We start from the raw sequence: 19943 nt of genomic DNA, 5'->3' as shown, positions 1-19943 counted from the left end.
CTCAGTGCCTTTGTCACAAAGGCGTATAATTTATGTTAAATTGATTTGCTTAACGTGCTTATAAAATAAGAATGTTTTTTCTGGGGGAACAGTCTGAATTGTGGTATTTTAAACCTGTTTAATCGCCTCCCTTTCTGTGAGGAAGGATTACAGTTTAGCACAAATACAGATACACCCTCTTTCTCGCTTCTCTAATTGGGTGTAGGACAGCCATTTCATGGGAAAGACATTAATATGAAATTAACATTTATTTTGAGTCACAACAGCAACCAATACCTCGTTGTAATTCTTTTGTGTCAGGCCTCTGTGACACACAACTCATGCAGGTACTCTTGATAAAGATGCTAATTTCTCTGCTGTGTACATTAGTGGCTCTTTAGTGGAGGTGCTTAAAGAAAATGACATTCAGACTAGGGTTAGTTACTCAAGGACAAACACAGGAAAATGATGTTGATTGATACAAACGAAGACTGAAGGAAGTGTTTTTGTAGAGTTATAGAGTGTTTTCGAAGTTGGAGAGGGGCAAAAATGAGCAACGTGAAAGGCATAAGGAAAGCCAGGAACATCTGCAGGATTGGGTGAGGGCGTACAGGTCAGAGGGATTATGGGTGAAAAGGTCCTGCTTTTAATTGCTGCTTTGGAACTGTGGCCTGCCTAGTGGAACACAAAAGACCGGTCGGACACGCTTCAGTGGCTCGGACTTGTGAGTATTTGCCCGACCACAGGAATGCCTCCCTTTCTCTTCACCTCCCCTACAAACCCAGATCCTGACCCTCATATTCACTGCACTTTCGGCTCTTTCAACCTCACCTGGGGGCGACAGGAAGACACACACATACATGTATGATCACTCTACACGCAAAGCATGTTGGGAGCTGTTCAGTAAGGGCGGTAAAGTAGGTTCCCTCCCAGTTCTTTTTACCCCGTTGACTGCTTTTGCTCAAGTTCAGTCATTACAGTGATGTAATGACAGTTTCAAAGAGGGAGACCAAAAAGTTTCGTTTGATCACGCTCTTGTTTCAGTTTCTGCTGATGAAAGTGAATGAGTGGCACCTATGATCTGTTAAAGTGGTAGGAACTCACAATTGCATGAGCAGACGTACATGCGCCGCACATATTCCGACGATTAACTCATACTGAGAAGAAATGAAAGCATTCCCTCTAACATGCAGCAGTGATTTGAGATGATATCTGTGCAAGTAGGACAAAAATGTCTTTGGTTGTGGATGACGGCTACACATGTATTCATGTGGGAGTGATTAGAGGACGAGCTCTTGTTTAATTCTGTTTTGATTGGTAAGGGAGTAATTGCATTGTGTTTTTTTCCCCTTCTCTTTTTTTGTAAGCCAGCAATTGCTTACAGATGTTGTTGTCGGGTCAGAATGGATGACAGACTCTGGTTTTTTAGGGGGTTGGGAAAAAAAACAAACAAAGCTCACAGTGTTTGTCTGAAGTTTACTCCCCTCACCACTTCCCCCTCGCTTTCCCTCCTTGGGGAGTTGGTAAAAAAATCCCCCCCCCCCACCTCCCTTCTCTTGTACTTTCAGCAGCACTCCTCTGTTTGTATTATAGCTTACTTTACTGCCGGCCTGTGTATCCATGCATGTTTATAGGCTGGAGGACAATTAAATAGTACAGTTGGGTAATTAACTAGTGTTTATTGGAAAGGAAAATGTTAGTCAGACTAAATATTTCCACTAATTATGCATGATTTATGGAGTCTAAGTAAAGGCCTTGTATTGCACCAAAATGAAGCTGTCCTGTACTTTGTGTAAATGAGTGGTTTCGGTGTATCACTGTGTTGTCTCCATAATCAGAGACCTCCATGACCTAGATTGAGTTGAGTTTGTAGACAGCCTCTGAGGTGCTGAACTGAGCAGCATGTCTGCTAGACTGTTGGCTGAACCCCTTCTAAACCCACAGACAGTATTAACTTGAACCACCTTTATTCTTTGAAAGAAAAATTGCCCGGCACCATGATATTCCCAAAAGGGCCTTCAAACAAGCCTTGTTTTTTCAGGATTGTGAATGTTTCTCTCTCTGTGGTATCCCCTTAAGGTTTCTGCTTTCTCTCTGGAAAGACTGCTATAGCAGGATTATCAGTATAACCACAAGCTGCCTTTACTTATATTCTAAGATATAAAACCTAGTCAGGATGTCCTGCCTTTCTATATTTATATAGGTTTTTTTCTGACAGGAAGTCAAAAGTTTAGTGTGACACAGTTAAAATAAGGTAAGCGACATTGTGTTTATTTGGATATTTAACCACGGTTAGTGGAGGAGGAGATGTGACTCCCGACAAGCAGATCAGAGCCCAGCAGGTTTGAGTTAAAATAAATCAGGGTGAGCTGGTGGATTGACCCGTGGTCTGCTTTGGGCATCATGAAAAGAGAGGACTGGATCTGAAGATTTTCTCACAAGGTCCTCAGTGTTGAAGTCTCTATTGAAGTTTCTTTTGTTGAAATGTTTAACTTTAGTCAAGCAAGACAAACTTGATTCTTAAACTTAATGCACCAATCGGTTTGCTTATAAAACGGATTATGTATTGCCTTTAACATAATTTTCTTCTCCAACCAGTTATCCCGTCTCCATGAGGTGCTGAGGAATGAGCAATCGCCATGGAAACCCAGTCCCAGGCCAGTTCAGCAGCTGAAAAGAAGAAGAGGGTGGAGACCATTGTGGCGACCAAGGGCTCATCAGCGCGCAATGACATCAGCGAGAAGGCGGTGGCCTCCAGCACCACCTCAAACGGTACGTGTCACCTCTAACTGCACACTCAGCCGCTCTGGTTAATGTACATATCATTTTGGTCTTTGGAATACACCCACTCTTGGAGAGGCTGGACCATTGATCAGCTTACCAGTTGAGTAATGGGAACGTAATGGAGCCAAAAAGCATGAGTGAATGTGATGATTATAGGGGATTGAGCACATAGAAATTCTATCACTTCACAGGCGATCTTCAGGTGTTTCTTCACCTGAAAAAGTTAAAAAAATAAACATTGTATAATACACTTTCCAAACTTAAAAACCCAGCAACACCGTCATACCTTGTAGGTATTAACATGTCATTATAAGTTTAGTCTATTTTTATCTGATTGTTGATTTAAGTCACAATGGCTTGCAGTAATTAATTGTCAGGCATGTTCCGATGTTTTCTAAACATTTGTGAACTAGAGACAGATGTGTGGTAACCATACGTACCAACCAGCCTGTCCTCCTCCAAAAACGACCAAATAGGTCGATTGTTCAGCAGCTTATTACGACCTATAGTCACCTTTTAAAGTTTAGCACCTCTAGTGGTCGTGTTAGAAACAACAATTTGCGGCATATGGTCTAATGTCTCGTTGATTGCAAATGCTCCGGAGGGTCGTTTATTCACAAATAACCCTCTCTGGAAAATCCTAAATTGTAGAATAGTTTGGCCATTAAAATGCTTTTTGATTAGATTTCTAGCAAGAAGTGTATATTATACTTTTAGAATCTAAGTCCAGTGGATGTGTAGGATCTATAGTTTGATAGATATTACGAAGATGATTTGAGGTCTCGCTAGGAGAACGTGTATACAGTATACTACGTCTTTTCCCTATTAATTTCTATTGACGGCAGCGTCCATGTAAAGTTGGCGTCAACCCTCATGGGGTGAAAACAGTATTTTTTTCAGAATAAAACCGGAAGTATTCCCCTCACTGTCAACTGATTTTGCAGTGATATCTGCAGTACTCATCCACTAAAAAACTTCAGTTGATTCATAGAAAACAAATAGTTTTTTCGGAGTTTAGGATGGCCGAAGACACTAAACTACCCATAATCCTCAGCTATCGTCTGGTACTACAACATCCGCTTTGCTTGACAAACCCTGTGATTAGTCCTCAAGCTCTGTGATTGGATGTTGGAGTGGAAGTGCGCCAAGGTTACGCCGAGCGTCAAACAGCTCTTTGAAATGGAATGAAACCAAGGCAGACTTTCCAAAACTGGACTCGAAAGGGTCCAGCCCCACCACCCAGAACTACACATGCTGGCTAATTGAGTTTCGCAACATGTTGTATGGCACGTCTCTACTGGGAATTGTAGTTTTAAAAGACGTTTTCGTATTTCCCATAATTAGAAGTTGCCAGTATTAAAATGTGTACACATTGGTGTTATCACATTTAAAACCTATTGCTTTTGTCCATAATGGGCAGCATTAATATATACCCACATGCCAGCTAAGGTCAGAATAGCTTTATTTAACAGCTGGTCTTATGTCTGTGACCCTTCCTGTTGTTAATTGATGAGTCTGAAACATGCACTTGTCAAGGTTCAGAGGCACATTTTGGAAATATGGCAGTAGCCATCGATCATCTTAAGATAAGATATACTTTATTGATCCCAAGTTGGGAAATGTTTTTGTTACACCAGCATGTACAACATGCAATTTATTGTTAATTTGTAATTCTACTCCACTACAATTCAGAGGTTAACCTGGTATTTTTACTCCACTACATTTATTTTAGTTACTTTGCAGATTCTGATTAATAATGTGAAATATAACCCTTAAAGCGAGCTTTAGTTACACCTGAGTAAAATTGAGGGAAGGTGATTGTCAAGTGCCAAAATAAACTATGCAATATATTAGACGTTAAGTACTTTGTCAGGCTTAATATTTATCTGTAGATACCCCCAAAGTTTTTTTCTTATTCAAAAGAAAACCTTAAAGTATTCTTTAATGTTTAAATAAAGCCTTATTAGTTTGTCTGTTTTGCACATCCTCCTGTTAATATCTTTGGACTCCCTGCACTAAACGGTTTTATTGTAGAGATCACTACAGTATCTTCTTGATATTTTCTATTCTATATTTCTATCATTGAACTTCTACTTCCCCACTATTTTGTATATAGGCTAGTCTTAATATTTAAATTGTTTCATCAAATATAACATATTCAACAAAAAAATTCAATAACGTGCTTTAACCACTAGGCGGTGCGGGTTAAAAACTTTCAAGTTTACAGTGTTAATAAATTATACTTTCCAGTATAGAAAGGTATATCCGTCATTTAAAGGTCCCATGTCATGCTTTTCCGGTTATTACCCGTCCCCTTGTGTGTTATGAAGGTTTTTATGCATGTAAACGGTCTACAAAATCACAAACCCTCAAAGTACACCCTGTAGCGAGTAAGACTCTAACACAGAAAAGACCTGTCTATGCCAGTGGCGGTTCTAGACCAATTTGACTGGGGGGGCCACTGGGGGGCCAGTTATTTTCTGAGGGGGCACAATAAATGCAGGACGAAAAAGAGAACTAGACAGTAAAGTAATTGCGCATAAGACAACAATGCAATACAGTTATTGGTATTTGTTTCAGTACACTTATTTATTTCAGATATATCTTATAGTTATTACTGTTAGCTTCAGCTTAAGTTATAGTACAATCTTTGCACTAACACCATATCATATTTATATAAAAATAAAGGCAATGAACAGTTACATCTCTACTTTACATCTACAATTACACGGATACAATAGTTTAACTCACCTTCAATTATCGTGGTAGTCTCTCGAAACGTAGGTTTCAATCAGTCTTTCTTGGATGCAACAGCCTCTGATGATCCGAGATGAAAAGTGTTTGTTTTTCGCGCGCTTCAGACGGACAGTGAAAGTGAGTGCAGCGCTCTAATGGGTCCTGAGTGCACCGCTCTAATGGGTCCGACTAGGATGACGAATAACGTTAGTTCCGCCTATTCTTTTTTTTCAATTTTCATTGTTAGGGGGGCCACAGGGGGGTCAGAGGTCAGTGTTAGGGGGGCACTGGCTCCCCTGGCCCCCCCCTAGAACCACCCCTGGTCTATGCTGCCCCAGAACGCCTCGTTGGAGATTTCTCTTTTTCCTCCTGGGTACAGTGACGTGCCCATACCCACGTGTCCAAATGGACCAATCCGTGAAGCTCTGCAGATGGGGGTGCTGCAGCCCCCTCAGCATCCCCACCTTCCCGCGTCCATTTGTGATGTCTCGCTGTCTCACAGACCCCACGCAGCAAGCAGGAAATGAACCCAGCTCACACTCACAACGTCCCGCCAACACGGCACCCAGACCCCACGCAGCATTCTCATCTGTTTGTCATTACTGGTGTCATTTTCTGGTTGCTAACGCCATTGTAACACATAATCACTGATGTTCTGCTGTAACGGTGGTGATCTCATCAGAACAGAGTGGGTGAGCTGACCAATCAGAGCACAGTGGGCTCATAGGGAGGGGGGGGGGCAGGAGCTCCAACAAGCCGTTTAGGACAGAGAGTGAATACACATACTATACAGAGATGCTGTATGAGAAACCAAAGTTTGGAAAATTGCACAATATAAATCTATTCTAGTATACCTACTAGTTCATTTCCCCACTTTGTTGTGTTGCTTTAAGTCTTGGAAACAACATGGTCACTTAGATTTTTAATATTTCTTATTGCTCGCAGCATTTATAAGACACACTTAAAGCTGTTTCAGAGATTTTTCCCAACTTTGAGTTGTGTTGCCATGAATTTTCCCTATTGGAAACACATTTTTGCGGACTTTTCCGACTCCAAATGAATAAAACATTGTTTATGTATTAGCTTTGTGATTTGGATCCGCTCCAAAATGTAATGGGTGAGAGACAAACAGAGAAAACAAATAAGCAGACAAGCTGAAAACATTACCTCCATAACAGAGTAATGATCTAGACGTGCTTGAACCCTTGCACATGTTACTTATGTTTACTTTCCCCCTATTCTTGTGGTGAGTCACATTAAATTCTCGCTGGTAGCAAAACTCTGGCATGTTTACATAGCAATGTCTTCAACACATGCTATTAAAAGCTGTGTGGAGCTTACAGTTCATCAAGCCTGCCTCCATTTAGCCTTTCATTCAGATGTTGGAATATTAGATGCAATATTTTTTTTTGGTTTGGCTAGAAAGCCTCGGAGCATCAAGCTGAAGTCATAACAAAACCAGAGTTGAGATCACTGCGGCTTAAGCTTCAGCTGTGCTCATTAGCAGTGAGAGGATTTGGAGGTTTTTGGGTATGGAAGTTTGGCACTAGTATCCGGAGCTGGTAAGGGGAGTTTAACCCATCCCCCTTCAACTATGCTGACGTCAAATGGGATCATCCCAAGTGTGAAGAGGAGACAAACAGTGCAGGAAAGGGTAAATAAGTTGCTGTGACTTGCTCCCCATATGGGAGTTATCACAGGAAGTGGGTAAGTTAATGCATCTTTAAGCGTCTTGGGAAAACTCTCACTCTTACTCATTCCCAGATGGCCTGCACAGTTTTATTAATTAAAGGGACAGCGAGAAAAAAAAAGAAGTTTGTTGTGGAAAAAGCATGGATGTAATTTGGCACTGTGATTGTGGATTTTTCTTCATAATGTGCTGGTAATTACAGGTTTGAACAGCATAAGGTTTGTCTCCTGAGCCACGTCAGAAGAGAAAGTTGCACTCCCTTGAATACAGTAGTCTCATAATTCACTTGACGAAGGGAGGGATGATACTGATCTGCGGAGAAAGGTCCCTTTTAGATCCCAATCTCTCTCTTGGAATCAGACGATAGCTTACACATTCTTTGTGTTGTTATAATTACAGCACATTCCCATGTCGCCCCTAGAACTCATAACCTCTTATCAGGTGTAACCCTACACTCGCTTCAACTTTAACCCCCGTAGCCCCTGCCCCACCACTCCATGCAAACAAAAGGTAATTGTGAGCAGCTGTGGAACCCCAGTGACTGGTTCTTCTTAGGAAGACCCGGGCGAAATATTTCCCCAGTCAAGCAGAGGAGCGGCCCCTGATCTCAGCACGTAGGAAACCCTGTGCTTCACCAGGCAACAGCATGCTGCTATAATAAGTTGTGAAAAGTTGAAAAAAGTAGGGATGGCAGGTGGAGTGGTGGATATTTATTTTCCAAAGCAATCTTTCCTATGTGATTGGGCTCAGTTTTGATCAGATTTGAAGCTGGTGTTCGGATTAGCAAACTGCGCTTTTGTCTGGAAACAGATTACGCTCTAAAACTTTCCCTAAACTTCCACTACAGACTTCTCTTCCTCAACTCTGCCTTCCTCTCTTGGCCCTAGTATTTAAGTTTTGTCTAAGTTGAGCAGGCCCAGAGTAATTATTGAGTCCTAGTAGAGCGTTCCCACATGGTTGGCTAAATGGTGGCTTCATCCTGTGTGCCATTCATCTTTGTGCCCCCTCCTCTTGCACTGACAGCTCAAAAGAGCCGACTGTGCCACAACAATGCTGTGATTGGTGCTCTTTAGGAGGGGTTCGGGGGGCTGCTCTCCCCTCCCACCCTCATCATTCGGCAGGCAGGTGGACCACAAAGTCCCCTGATTCTTTTGTTGGGTCCCAGAAAAAAAAAAAGAAAAGATGTCCATGCTCCCTGGCTGAATAAATCCTGTCGTCATGGGATAATTTCCTAATAAAAAAAAGGAGACAAAACAGGGTGGGGGCTAAAGGATTGGTTAAAGGGGAAAAGACAGGGAAAAAGTTTTAAGATATGAGTGCTGCTGATTTCAGGAAAGAGAGAGTTAACGGGACGCAATAGGATGAGAAGAGAAAATTGGAAGCAGAACAACAGCACACAGTTCAGAAATGTGTCAGGGAATGCTGTTTTAATGCAACACAGACTCTGTTAAGCAGGTTATGAAGTGTTGGGACCTTTTAATGGTCATGCTTAAAAGGGCAAGAGCAAGGGTCTCCGAGGCAAACAAGTTAAGCCTTAAAGAGCAACAAATGATAGGCTTTCGTGTAGGTTAGAGAGAAATCCCTAAGCAAACAGAGAGCGTGACTAAAGTGTTTAGAAAAGAAAAAGAAGTGCTGTGAAAAAAAATCCTGATGGGAAGAGAAGGGAGAATGATAAAGAGAGAGAGGAGGGGAGATGAGGGCACCTTCTTTTTAGGCAGCCATTTAAATGATCAACAGTAAATAGAGGGGAATGTCATCTGACAGAAATAAAGTTCCCGTTAACAGCGGGGATGGAAAGTAATTTACAGATACGCTGTCCCCGCCATCTTTGTGCCTCCCAGATAAGGTTTCATTTCAGAAACGGATAGGAGACATTTTCACTTACGGGCCCCCATTCTGGGACACCTGTGATAACAGCTTGTGGACCCCTAATTGAAAATGGGTTTCAAAATGGATTTTCACTTTTCTTCCTCCCTCCTCGCCCCTCGCCATCCCCTCCCTCCCTCATGACTAAACCCCCACCCCCGTCAACACCCCGCTCCATCCCTTTTTTCCTTGGCGTTCCCCTGTCGTTGGCAGAGGGAGGCAATTTCAGAAGGACAGGGAGGGAGGGAGGGAGGAAGGGAGGGAGGCTTGGGGGAAATGGAGCATTGGGAGCGGATCATCCCTCAGCCCGTGTCACAGCTATGACAGCCGCGTGATCCGTCTTATTAATGAAATCATTGATCACTTGATGGGACTCATAATCAACTGTTTCTCCACTGTGTCCTGCCTCATCACCTCCTCCTCCCCCCTCCTTCTCATGTTGCCATCTCTGCTTTCCACTCTTTATTCCCTCTAGAAAACAAATATATTCCACTTGATTTTGTGTAACTGAAGACAAAAATGATTAGCAAAATTAACAGGAACACGCAGACACTGGCTGACAATACAAGTTATCTAGTTTGTTCATCTTCAGGATTTAAAAATTACAAATAATGCAGGAAATATATCTGTTTATTTTTTAAAATATATTTTAGAAGAAGAAAAAAGTAGTTATTTGAGGGAAAACACTTTGTGCATCCCTGCTGCTAAAGGTGATCTCTGTCATCTGTATTTGTGCTGTATGTATTTCATGGGGACCAGTGGAGGAAGCAGGGGCCCCTCTCTGTTACCCTACTCTGGGCTCTGCCTGTGGGGGCTAATGAGAGAGGACTGATGGAGGGATAAGGGACCTCATGGGAGCTCTGGCTGGCCCACGGGTCAAACAGCACAATGGAGGAGGCGTTATAGAGCCTGACACACAACCCCTCATAGGAAAACTGGCTTTTAGTGTCAAAAGACCTCTGTATGGTACATAAATAATACATAAAATATAGAAAAACCTATTATATAAGCAGAAATAAAAAATACTTGTTTATCCACAGCATTTTCACGATTGCACATCATGGAGTTTTAGAGAAACACAAATGGAATATAAAATCTACCTGTAGATTTGGGTTTGTAAAGTCACACTGGCCCTGTGCACATTGTGGATCTGCTTTGCCTTCACTGTTGAGCCATAGCCATTTCATGGACCTCTGCACTGAAGGCAATTTCCTACAGCAGCAGGGGGACAGGCTTTGGCAGAGCCACCTCAAAGGGGCCTGAGGAGCAGGATTAGCTTAGCCTCGCTACTACTCAGGGCGGAGGAGAACCTCAGCTGCCCGGCCCAGGCCTGCCCAGCCTGGCCTCCCTAGTCTGGCACACTTCTGCATGCTCAAATCTGTCTGCTGGAGCTCCACAGCTCCCTCACTGCTGGAAGATGAATATAAGCCACCGCCTGAAGACTTTTGCATGCTGTGAAGATGCCTCCAGAATTTAGCTGTAGTGGAATTGTATCTTTGTGTTTTTGGTCAGTGATCCTCCAACTTGTTTGCCACTGGTGGATGTAGCAAGACATATGGCTTGGACCCTGAACATTAGCCCTCAAAGTAAATTCTAATGTTTACTTCTAACAAGGAGGATATATTTTGCAATTTTTTGGTTTGTCTCTTTGTGAGCAGGATTAAGGAAAAACTACTCGCCCAAATTTGATGAAACTTGGTGTAAGTATAGAGCCCATTACGTTTTTAGCACATCCGAATATACATATTACATTCATATGGAATTGGCCTTGGTGAAAGCGCTCTCCAGGTACTCCTCTAGATACAATTTGGGTCATGCTTTTGCAAGTCAAACTTGAAAATGGAATCTAGTCTGTAAACTGTGATGGACTCATGGGAGTGTATTAAATATTTGTTTATGATTGTGGCAATGAACTTAAAGAGTACATTGGGATTATTACAGATAGAGATGATGGGCCAAACCAATCCAATCTGACCCATGCCAATTTCATTTCCATTACGTTTGACTACAATCCATTCAAGCAATCTCAATTTGACATCTCAGTCATAGATCTATAATTCTAATACGTCGTGATAGTTCATGCTGACCATCACAATGGCTCCTTTGGTGAACCTGAGATCATTTTCACTGACACGCTGAGAGCCAGAATGGCCTTGGAGTCAGAGGTCACACGGGTCAGAGAACAGTCTCTGAGCTAACCAGTGGCCTCACAAAGATGAATCAGCCTGCCCTGTGTGAGAGGATCGGGGGGTACATGGAAAAGCCCGGCCCTGCGGCATCCCAGCAGCACTGCGGCCCTGTCAGATCTCACTCCTCTCTGAGAGGGAGGCACAGGGAAGACCAAGGGCCCCATAAACTCATAAACCCATAAAGTGGGGAAACAGTAGTTGATTATTCTACCATTCTGTCCATTTGTCGGCAGGCATCAGTGGCCTCCCTCCCGCCAGGAGGAACAAAGCGGGGGTGTCCTGACCCTGCCAGGAGGATTTATTGTGGTGTGTTCTTTCCGCGTCCTCTCTGTTTTGTTCACCCCCTCACGCCTCCTTACCACAGTTGGATTCTTGTTGAATGGAAAGAAGAAGCAACTAGTGGGGTTGCCACCAGGGTTGGAGTTTATATAAAAGAAGGAAACGTCCTACTATTGAGCTGATCTTTTGCTTTCTGTATCTCAACAAAAGATGATTCATATTAAATGAATGTAAATAATCTATATGTTAGCTTCTTTGTGTGATGTAACTTTAAGACCCAAAAAACTATGCATTATTAGTCTACATAATGTACATTACGTGTAACATAATAAGGAAAGGTACCATAAAGCCTTTTTGTGTGCCTTCCCCCTCGTAAATGTCTCTCTTAGTTGGCATGGTGGCAGCTGTTAAATGATAAATCACTATTTACATTTTAAAGAAGTTACGAAAGTCAATAAAAACATTTCTGTCATAAGTTTCAGAGACACAGCATATCAACTTACTGTCCTAAGATCACATGAAGACGTTTTTGGTCCGAGTCCAGTTGCGAAAAACATGCAGAATCTGAATGTAGCAGAATTTTGGTCTAGGGCCTAAACTTATTTTTTCCTGGAAATGGCTGGTGTATTTCAGGTCACTTTCAAATCACTGCTCAAAACTCACTGGATTGAATCAAGACATGCTTTCAGGCCCTCTACTCCATAATCTCTCTCCCCTGACTTTTACACCCTCTGGGCCTTGACTCTCACCCTTCTCCCTGAAACCCCCCCCCCCCCTTCCCCGCCCCGACTCTCTCCCTCGCATTGTGAAAGAGGAGCTAGGATCAAAGGCCATAAACCATGGCAGTGATTTCTGGTGATTGATTAGAAGCAGAGGTTGAGAAGCAACGGCTCTCTTCGCTCCATTCTTCCCACCCTCCGGTGCTGCGTACGCATTTCTCCCAGGGCTCTCGTAAATAGCTCCGACTTTAAGTGTGAAAAGACTTGCCACGATTGGCCGACTCAGTCCAGAAACACTTCCGCGCTCGGGCGGCCGGGCCAGTTTTTCTGCCTCTTCCTCCTGGATGGCAGGAGGGTGTCAGTTGATAAGAACCATTTGTAGTCTTGCTTGGATCTGGGGAGGGACAGTGTAATCCCCTCGCCCTGGTCTGTTCACAGAGCTGGAGGAAAGAGCAGAGGAGAGGAGGAGGAATTGATTTTCAGAGAGAGGGCATGCGGAGAATTGAACTCAGATGTGTAGCAGAGACAGGGTTTGAAAGAAACATTCTACTTGCGGGGAAACAAATGTCTGTAGCTTAGAGCAGAGGGGCCATGCAATTTGAACTTGAGCAAGTCCTTCTAATGTTAATCAATTGCATAGCTGTCTTTCACCATTCCCTCCCTGCCTCCTCCTTCTCCTCCCCCTGTCCTGAGCACAACTCAGCCTGGAGGACTCTTGACAAGCGAGTGGTCCCGTAAAGGCATTTTAATAGGCCATGTCCATTCAGAGGCATTGAGATTAATACTTGAACCTAATCTCCCACATGCATGCTTTTGCAGCTAGACACAAATACACATGCACCTCTCTCTGTCTCTCTTACCCTGCCTGATCTCACCTGGAGCTGTGAGTCTAATGATGTTCGGAGTTTGGGCCTCGCAGCGACAGCTCCAGTCCCGCGGAGACGTGTCTCATGTCAGACTTTGCGCCAGACAGACTCCAATAAGGAAAGGGGGGTGCCGGTGGGGTGGGGTGTGTGTTCTTCAACGCAGCTGGAGCGAAGCCAAAACTAAAAGTGCAATTCTCTGAAGGTTTTGTTTTTCCTCTGTGGTATTTACAAAGTGATTGAGCACATTTTTGAGTGTCATGGAGTATCTCATTACGCTCTTAAAAGCTTTTTATCCATCGACATGCTTTAAGATATGTACACATGCGTTGCTTACTGTAGATACTCAGTAATGTGTGCATGCAGACACATAATCTCTCATTTTCTCTCACTTTCCTCGACGGCACCAAGCTGTACACACACACACACACACACACACTTGCAGCTGGAGGATGGGCCGCCCTTATTAACTGTTTGGCGACCTCATGACTTCATCTTCGGTGCTGTCAAAGGCGGCCCACATTATGTCTCTGTGCGGCTCAATGGGCTCTTTGTTCTGGCTTGGCTCTGGAGCAGCTCAGCATGGGGCTGCGTAAGTCCGACAGTCCCACTGCGGCTCTGGAGAGGGAGGCAGAGAAGGATGGATGGAGGGAGGTAGTGGATGGAAGAGAGGGAGGGAATGTGCGGGAAAGGGATGAGGGGAGATTGAGGAGATTTCCGAAAGACACGGGAATTGGGAGAATGAGGGATGATATCTGGAAACCAGGAGTGAGTAACAAGAGATTAGTGGGAATAAAGTGCCAATGAGACACAGAAGGTGGGATGAAGTGAGGAAAAGGAAGGGTAATGAAGGATGGAGAGGGAAGGGAATACATGCTACAGGTGAATCCTAGCTTAAACAGTCTTTTACTATGATGATTTTAAACACCGTTTCCCCTCCCATCCTACTGATTCAATTTGAACAGCAGATTATGAAGGCAATGTGTCATCTGAGCCACACAGGCCATCCTCGTGTGGAATGTGGGATTAACGGCAAAGTAATGCAGAGATTAGAGAAGGAGGCGAGAGTGGAGCGGGGAAAGGAGGATTGGAATGGCGGGAGTGACAGGAGAGGTCATACATGAGGAGAGCTCATTACTGAGAGGGGAAAGCAAAAGACAGAAAGAGACCTATGGAGTAAGGAAGGTAAGGATTCTTTAGGACGCTACATAGTATGTGGGCATGTGCTAAAAGAGCAACGTTCACTTTTGCAGACTAAATAAAAAAGGCATGGGACCATTATGTGGCTGTATCCATCTAAAGCTTGGGTATAATTTGAGAAACAAGCAAGAGTGGGCCAGATTTGAATATCATTCAACCAAAAAGACCCTGTCCAGTATGGCCAATGGTCACACGAAACATCTCAAAGTGAACAAAAAGGGTAACATCGGCCCCCTCCTCAAAACAAGTGAAGCAGGAAACAGAACCATGCTTAACCAGTGGATATTTTAATATCACCAATGCGTCTTTTTTACTTATGCACAGTACACCTTTTAATACAAATACAAATAAATCACTTTTTCATGCTTATCCAAAGCTTAGAAGTATGGACTCCTCAAAGAACTACTCTCTTTATCACATGTCGGCTTAGTGATTGAGTTGAGCTTTAGCTTATCTGACCTGTGACATACAATGATTGCTGCAGCCAATAGGCCATAATATTCAAACATAGTGCTTTCCCCCTGAATTGTTCTCTTTATTGCACCACAGACCCACTTATCTGATCACATAGAAAACATGGGGCCTTTTCCTTTCCCCTTCCTACCTCCAGCCCCTTCCCTGCAGACAGTGGTTAAGTCTGTTTGGCCAACACAGCAGATCCTCTAATCTGCAGAGCTTTCCCTGCCTGCTGCAGACACTGTAATGAAGGGGTACAGGTCTCACCTGTATTTAAAAGGATGAATTACACCCTGTTTATTAAGCGGGCCCTCCCATTCATATCACACGCTGGGGGCGGGTGAGGGTCAGGTCTGGGATTTTGCAGCCAACTGTCAGCTGTAATGATGATAGGATGTTTGGGAGTCAAACGCTGATTGAAAGGTTCATAAAGAGTTCTTTGTGGGGGGATTTGGCACCTTTTAGGTCTTGTTGAAAAAACTGTGGAAAAATGAACTAATGTTATTTTAGATAATTAATGTGTCAAGTTGTAAAGGCAGAATGCAGATTTAATTAGCATTTTTTTCTTTCTTTTTTAGCACTAGATGACTTAACGTATGTGCAGAACAGCCCCTCATTGTGGGAGCAGAGTGAATGAGTCAGTTGAGTTGTGTTCTTTTTATGGCATTTGGCTTGTAGTTTGGAATTCTGATTGTCATGCTCTCTGGTAAAAAGACCTTATGTCCAAATGTGACGGGTTAGAAACTATAAGCATAACCAGCTGCTGCTGCATCAAAGGCCCATGCATGCTGTTCATTTAACCCAGATCCGTCACACTCATGTGTAGCCCCTGATTCAACCTGTAATGTAGACATTCAGCAGAAGGCATTAGACTGAGACTAATGTAGGGTTATGGATGCAAATTAATTTCCAGCACCTCTCTCCTAGTGATATGTCAAAGGTTACCTGCTGTATTAGAATATATTTGTCTGGGGTCAAATACGAATACAGTTTTCAATGGATGACATCTTTACCAGCTATTATAACATATCGTCTGTGCCAACACTAAGCCGATTTTGGACCACAATATTCAGGCATTTGTGACAGATGTAAATTAAGATTGCAATTTGATCGGTGTGAAAATGGCTGAATCTGAGAGAGGAAAACCATAAAGTAAGCCTGGTTAGGAGTGTGTTACAGTAAATGTAAGACACCAATACATCACATCAAAGCTATTCATTGCAAAAGGAAATAAGAAGAGTGATAAATAATTTTCCAACTTTTTAGGCATTTTTGTAGAGTAAGACCTTTATGAAAATGACCTGGAAATGCACCATAGTCTAAGTGTTGTTCAAACATGGTTCTTTTGCCGAGCTGCATAGCAGGTGCGAGAATAGATGAGCAGCAACAGAGCAGGCAGGGAATTAGACGGACAGATCTCAACATCCACAGGCCTAATCACCACAGAAGAGAGAGGGAGCGGGTCCACTCTGGACTTAGACGTTCACCAGTCATTGATAAAGTGCTTAGCAGCGGGAAAATTAATGAATCCGGCCCGACTGGGAGAGAGGGTTTTTGGGTTGAAGGGGAGGGAGAGGAAGGGGAGGACGAGGAGGGATGGTGTGTGGGGGGGTAATCCTGTTCCAGCTAAATGGCTGATCCCTCTCATTCCTTAGATATCAAATGTCAAGAGTTAAATTAGCCTGCTAGCCTCAGATAGGAGTTAACATGCTTTTAAACAGGGCGGGGCTTTGTGATTCCTGCCCCCTATGGGATGGCGAGCAGGTGCCTTTGATGTGTCTAATTATCCAGCTCCTGGTAAGTGCAGGCTAACTGTCTTAATGGGGGCTTCTATGCCTCAATGCAGTGCACAGTTATGCAATTAAACACATGCACCAGAATGTGTGAATGCACATTTTTACACAAGAAAAAACACATTTGACTTACAAGAATATTTAGGGAGCAAACACGCCATGGCCCTAAAGTTTGACCTTTTAAAAGTGAAGTGAAAGAACTCTATGATTTTATACTGCAAGGTGGGAAACATCCACAGTGGCATTTTGGATCGAATTTGATATGCTTGAAATTACTGTTTTATTTTTTCTATTTCCGCCAAACTGTTGGCTCTGTGTTTCTTTGCTTTGGCTGGATATCCATTTCTCTTGGCGAGCCGTTCCTAATCTGAGTGCCACAGACTTGGTCCGGATCACTCTGGTGTCAGAAGTGGGATTCCAATGCTGAGGCCCAGTGGAAAGCTGGCCCACATTGGTCTGGTGGGCATTGTGCCCAGATCCACCCTAAAAGTCCCACTATCCCAAATGGACATAGTTCTGCCCTAGCTGCACACAATCATTTTTATACTGTTAGAGAGGACAGTATACATAACAAACAGGTTAGGGCTGATCACAGCTCTCTTATGACAATTTGAAGCAATGCTTATCCAGTCTGTAAGCCAATCAGAGCATTAAATGGCCTTCTTTCGCTTTGAAGCCTTGATCAAATGCATCTCTTGGTGTTTGACTCCTCAAAGAATGCAGGCCAAGGTGCCCTTTGAGTGAAAAACCTTAAAAGCCATAACTATCCATGATCAAAAACGCATCAGTGTGCATTTTAGAGTCAGGGCTTTCAGCTCTCTCACTGCAATGCTCATTGCTCCCTCACAATGTGGCCCTGATGACATGGTAGTGGGGTTTCGGGCTGCTCTATGGTGGGCCTGTGCCCCTAATGGGTGAATAAGGGTTAGCTAGGGGCAGGCGGAGGCTTGGCATGATACAACCCCGCTGTGAGGCTGATTTGAGGTGAGCGCAGGGAAGAAGGAAGGCGCCAAGCAGGCTTTGATTTGCCCCTCCCCAGCCCCCGGGGCCTGGAGGCTGGTTGGTGTGAGATGCTGAGCTCTGGGTGCGTCCCAGTGGACCCCTGGCGGCGGAGAGAACAGGCTGGAACTGCGGGCTGTGGAGCAGGGGGTTGGGACGTAGGCTGCCGAGAGACAAATTGAGATGTGGGAGTCGTCGAATTTGCCTAGATGAATATTGAAGAGGGCATTTGCGGGCGCTGTGTGGGAAATCAGCTGCTGACAATAGACTGCTAACCAGGAGAGGGAACATCCTGACCTGCCCATGCCTCTCTCTGCAATTCGTCCAAACATCAGTCACAAGCTGATAGTTAAATAATGTAACACCACAGATTCACTCTGCAGAGACAGAATCAAACATTAGCGCAAAGTTAAAGGGAGAGAACTTTATGTATGATGAAGTTCTCCGGGGTTCTGTCAAATACTTGAACTGGGGATTGCAAACTACCCTGCCCACAGTTACCAGGGTACTGACCTGATTCTGCCTTCTGACATTTGAAATATTTGTATGTCAAGAAGTTTATCGAATGTCACTTTGTTTACGCAGACACAGGAAGCTCCATTAGGACTTGATAACCTTCATATAATGCTGAACTGAAATCTGTTGTGGGAAGGTACCAAGCTCCTTGTGGCACTGAGTCTCTCCGCCCAAAAGTTGATCAGAAAAATACCTCACACAATTGCAGTAATCCCCCATGCTCTTGTTGTGTTGGGTTGCTGGAGTTTGAGCATTCTCTCTTTCCCTCGTCTTTCAGCCTGCGCTAATCGTGAATGATTCCCTCTGTCTATAGCGCCAATGCCAGGCCCGGTGAATCAGGTACATAAGCCTAAGCCGCTTGGAGAGGTGCTCTTATTAAACTGTAGCCAGCTGCTGGAATTTTTCTTCCCCCTCTCATTGTTAATTGGGGAGTCTTGAGTCCTTCCCTGGAGTCGATTTGCAAGAGAAAGAAAAAAAGGAGCAAGAGATTATTGCACAGGAGGAGAGGAGCTTTGAAGAAGTGTTTTGTGATTTCACTGTATATCCTTCACTCCTCTCCTCCTTGTTCGCTCTCCATGTGCTCCCCAGCCAAAACCTGTTTGTGCCACTGACAACAGGGCTTTGAGAAGTCCGAAGGTGGAACACAGCATATGTCTGGCTTTGGCTCAGAGGTACAACAACACCTCCTCTGATGTTTAGGCTTTCAGGAATGGCTATAATGGGGGAAAGAGTTGCAATGGCTCTTTGTGCACCCCTGAAACTTACATGTGCCAGTTCTGGAGACTCAGATTTACTGAGTGCAGGCCGGAGGGCAGTTCAGATGCTTGAGAGTCAAGGACAGTTGGCATGTGAAGAGACAGCAATCCTTGTTTTTAACCTCAGCCTCTTCAAAATACCTTCAAAAACAACAAGCAACTAGGGTTTTGTTTCACTTCTCATGTCTTTGAATAGACTGGGCACCCTTAAGTTAAGCCCCCCTTGCCAGAGCCCAACTCTTAGAGGAAATGGCCCCACTCCATATCTCATTATCTCTTTTAAAATTTCATTTTGTCATTGCATCCAGGCTCTCTTTTATGCCGCCATATTAAAGGCCATGCTTAGGGTTTTCTCTGAAGGTATTCGCACCACAGTTTTACAATAGAGACCCCAGACAAGGGGGAAAAGGGAAAAACCTGGGCTTTAGGATTTAATGAGTGGCTTGCCGGGGGTGAAAAAAGGATAGAAAGCAAGTGTGGGAGAGCAAGGGAGAGTGCATTTGTAGAGGTTTAGAGAGAGAGAGAGAGAGAGAGAGAGAGAGAGAGAGAGAGAGAGAGAGAGAGAGAGAGAGAGGAGAAAGAGAGAGAGAAGAGTAGTATGGGAGGAAGAATGCAGGAATGGAGCACAAGGTACCATAATAGTGGGAGAGAAAGCTCCTGAAATACTAGAGCTGGGGCGTGTGCTCTGATCAGGACGGCAGTGAGCACAATTACCTTCTTTTCAAATCCTTCAGTGACACTGCGGGAGGAAGGAGGACTTTGAAACTTGAAAGGCAGGAGCCTGCTTTCAACCTCAAACGCGAGCAGGAAAGGGCTCTGAAATTTGTTCAGTGCTCCCCATCCACCATTAGCTTGTTTCTTCCTCTCGCCTCCAGGCATTTAAGCGCTTTTTGAAAAGATGTTAAGAAATTCAATCACCATAGAGAGAGAGCGGGATAGTTCTTTTTTCAGTTTTTTTGAGAGGCATGCTTTCCTCTGGTCCACAGAGGACCGGCCTGCTGCTTTTGTATTGGGCTGAATAGACCTGCAAACTGGTGGTGGACTGGATGCGGCAACCATGGGAAAAGAGAAGAAAATAAAAGAGGAATGGAAAATTAGGGAAGGAAGAAGGGAAAGGGT

General features: G+C 43.9%; 1 protein-coding gene across 2 annotated transcripts in view; it reads left to right on the top strand.

The window, feature by feature from the left end:
* The window catches only part of gli3 (GLI family zinc finger 3), a 92288-nt gene that overhangs the window by 14291 nt on the left and 58054 nt on the right, over positions 1 to 19943 (top strand). For both annotated transcript variants that reach the window (XM_079660967.1, XM_079660966.1), the window contains exon 2: positions 2578 to 2751. In XM_079660967.1, the coding sequence (XP_079517093.1) occupies positions 2619 to 2751 (133 nt within the window). In that variant the 5' untranslated portion in view covers positions 2578 to 2618. The remainder of the gene's footprint in view (positions 1 to 2577; positions 2752 to 19943) is intronic.

This window comes from Notothenia rossii (assembly GCF_949606895.1).
Source record: "Notothenia rossii genome assembly, chromosome: 12".
Taxonomy (NCBI): domain Eukaryota; kingdom Metazoa; phylum Chordata; class Actinopteri; order Perciformes; family Nototheniidae; genus Notothenia; species Notothenia rossii.
Note: the sequence above shows the minus strand (reverse complement) of the source record. Positions and strands in the feature narration are given on the sequence as shown.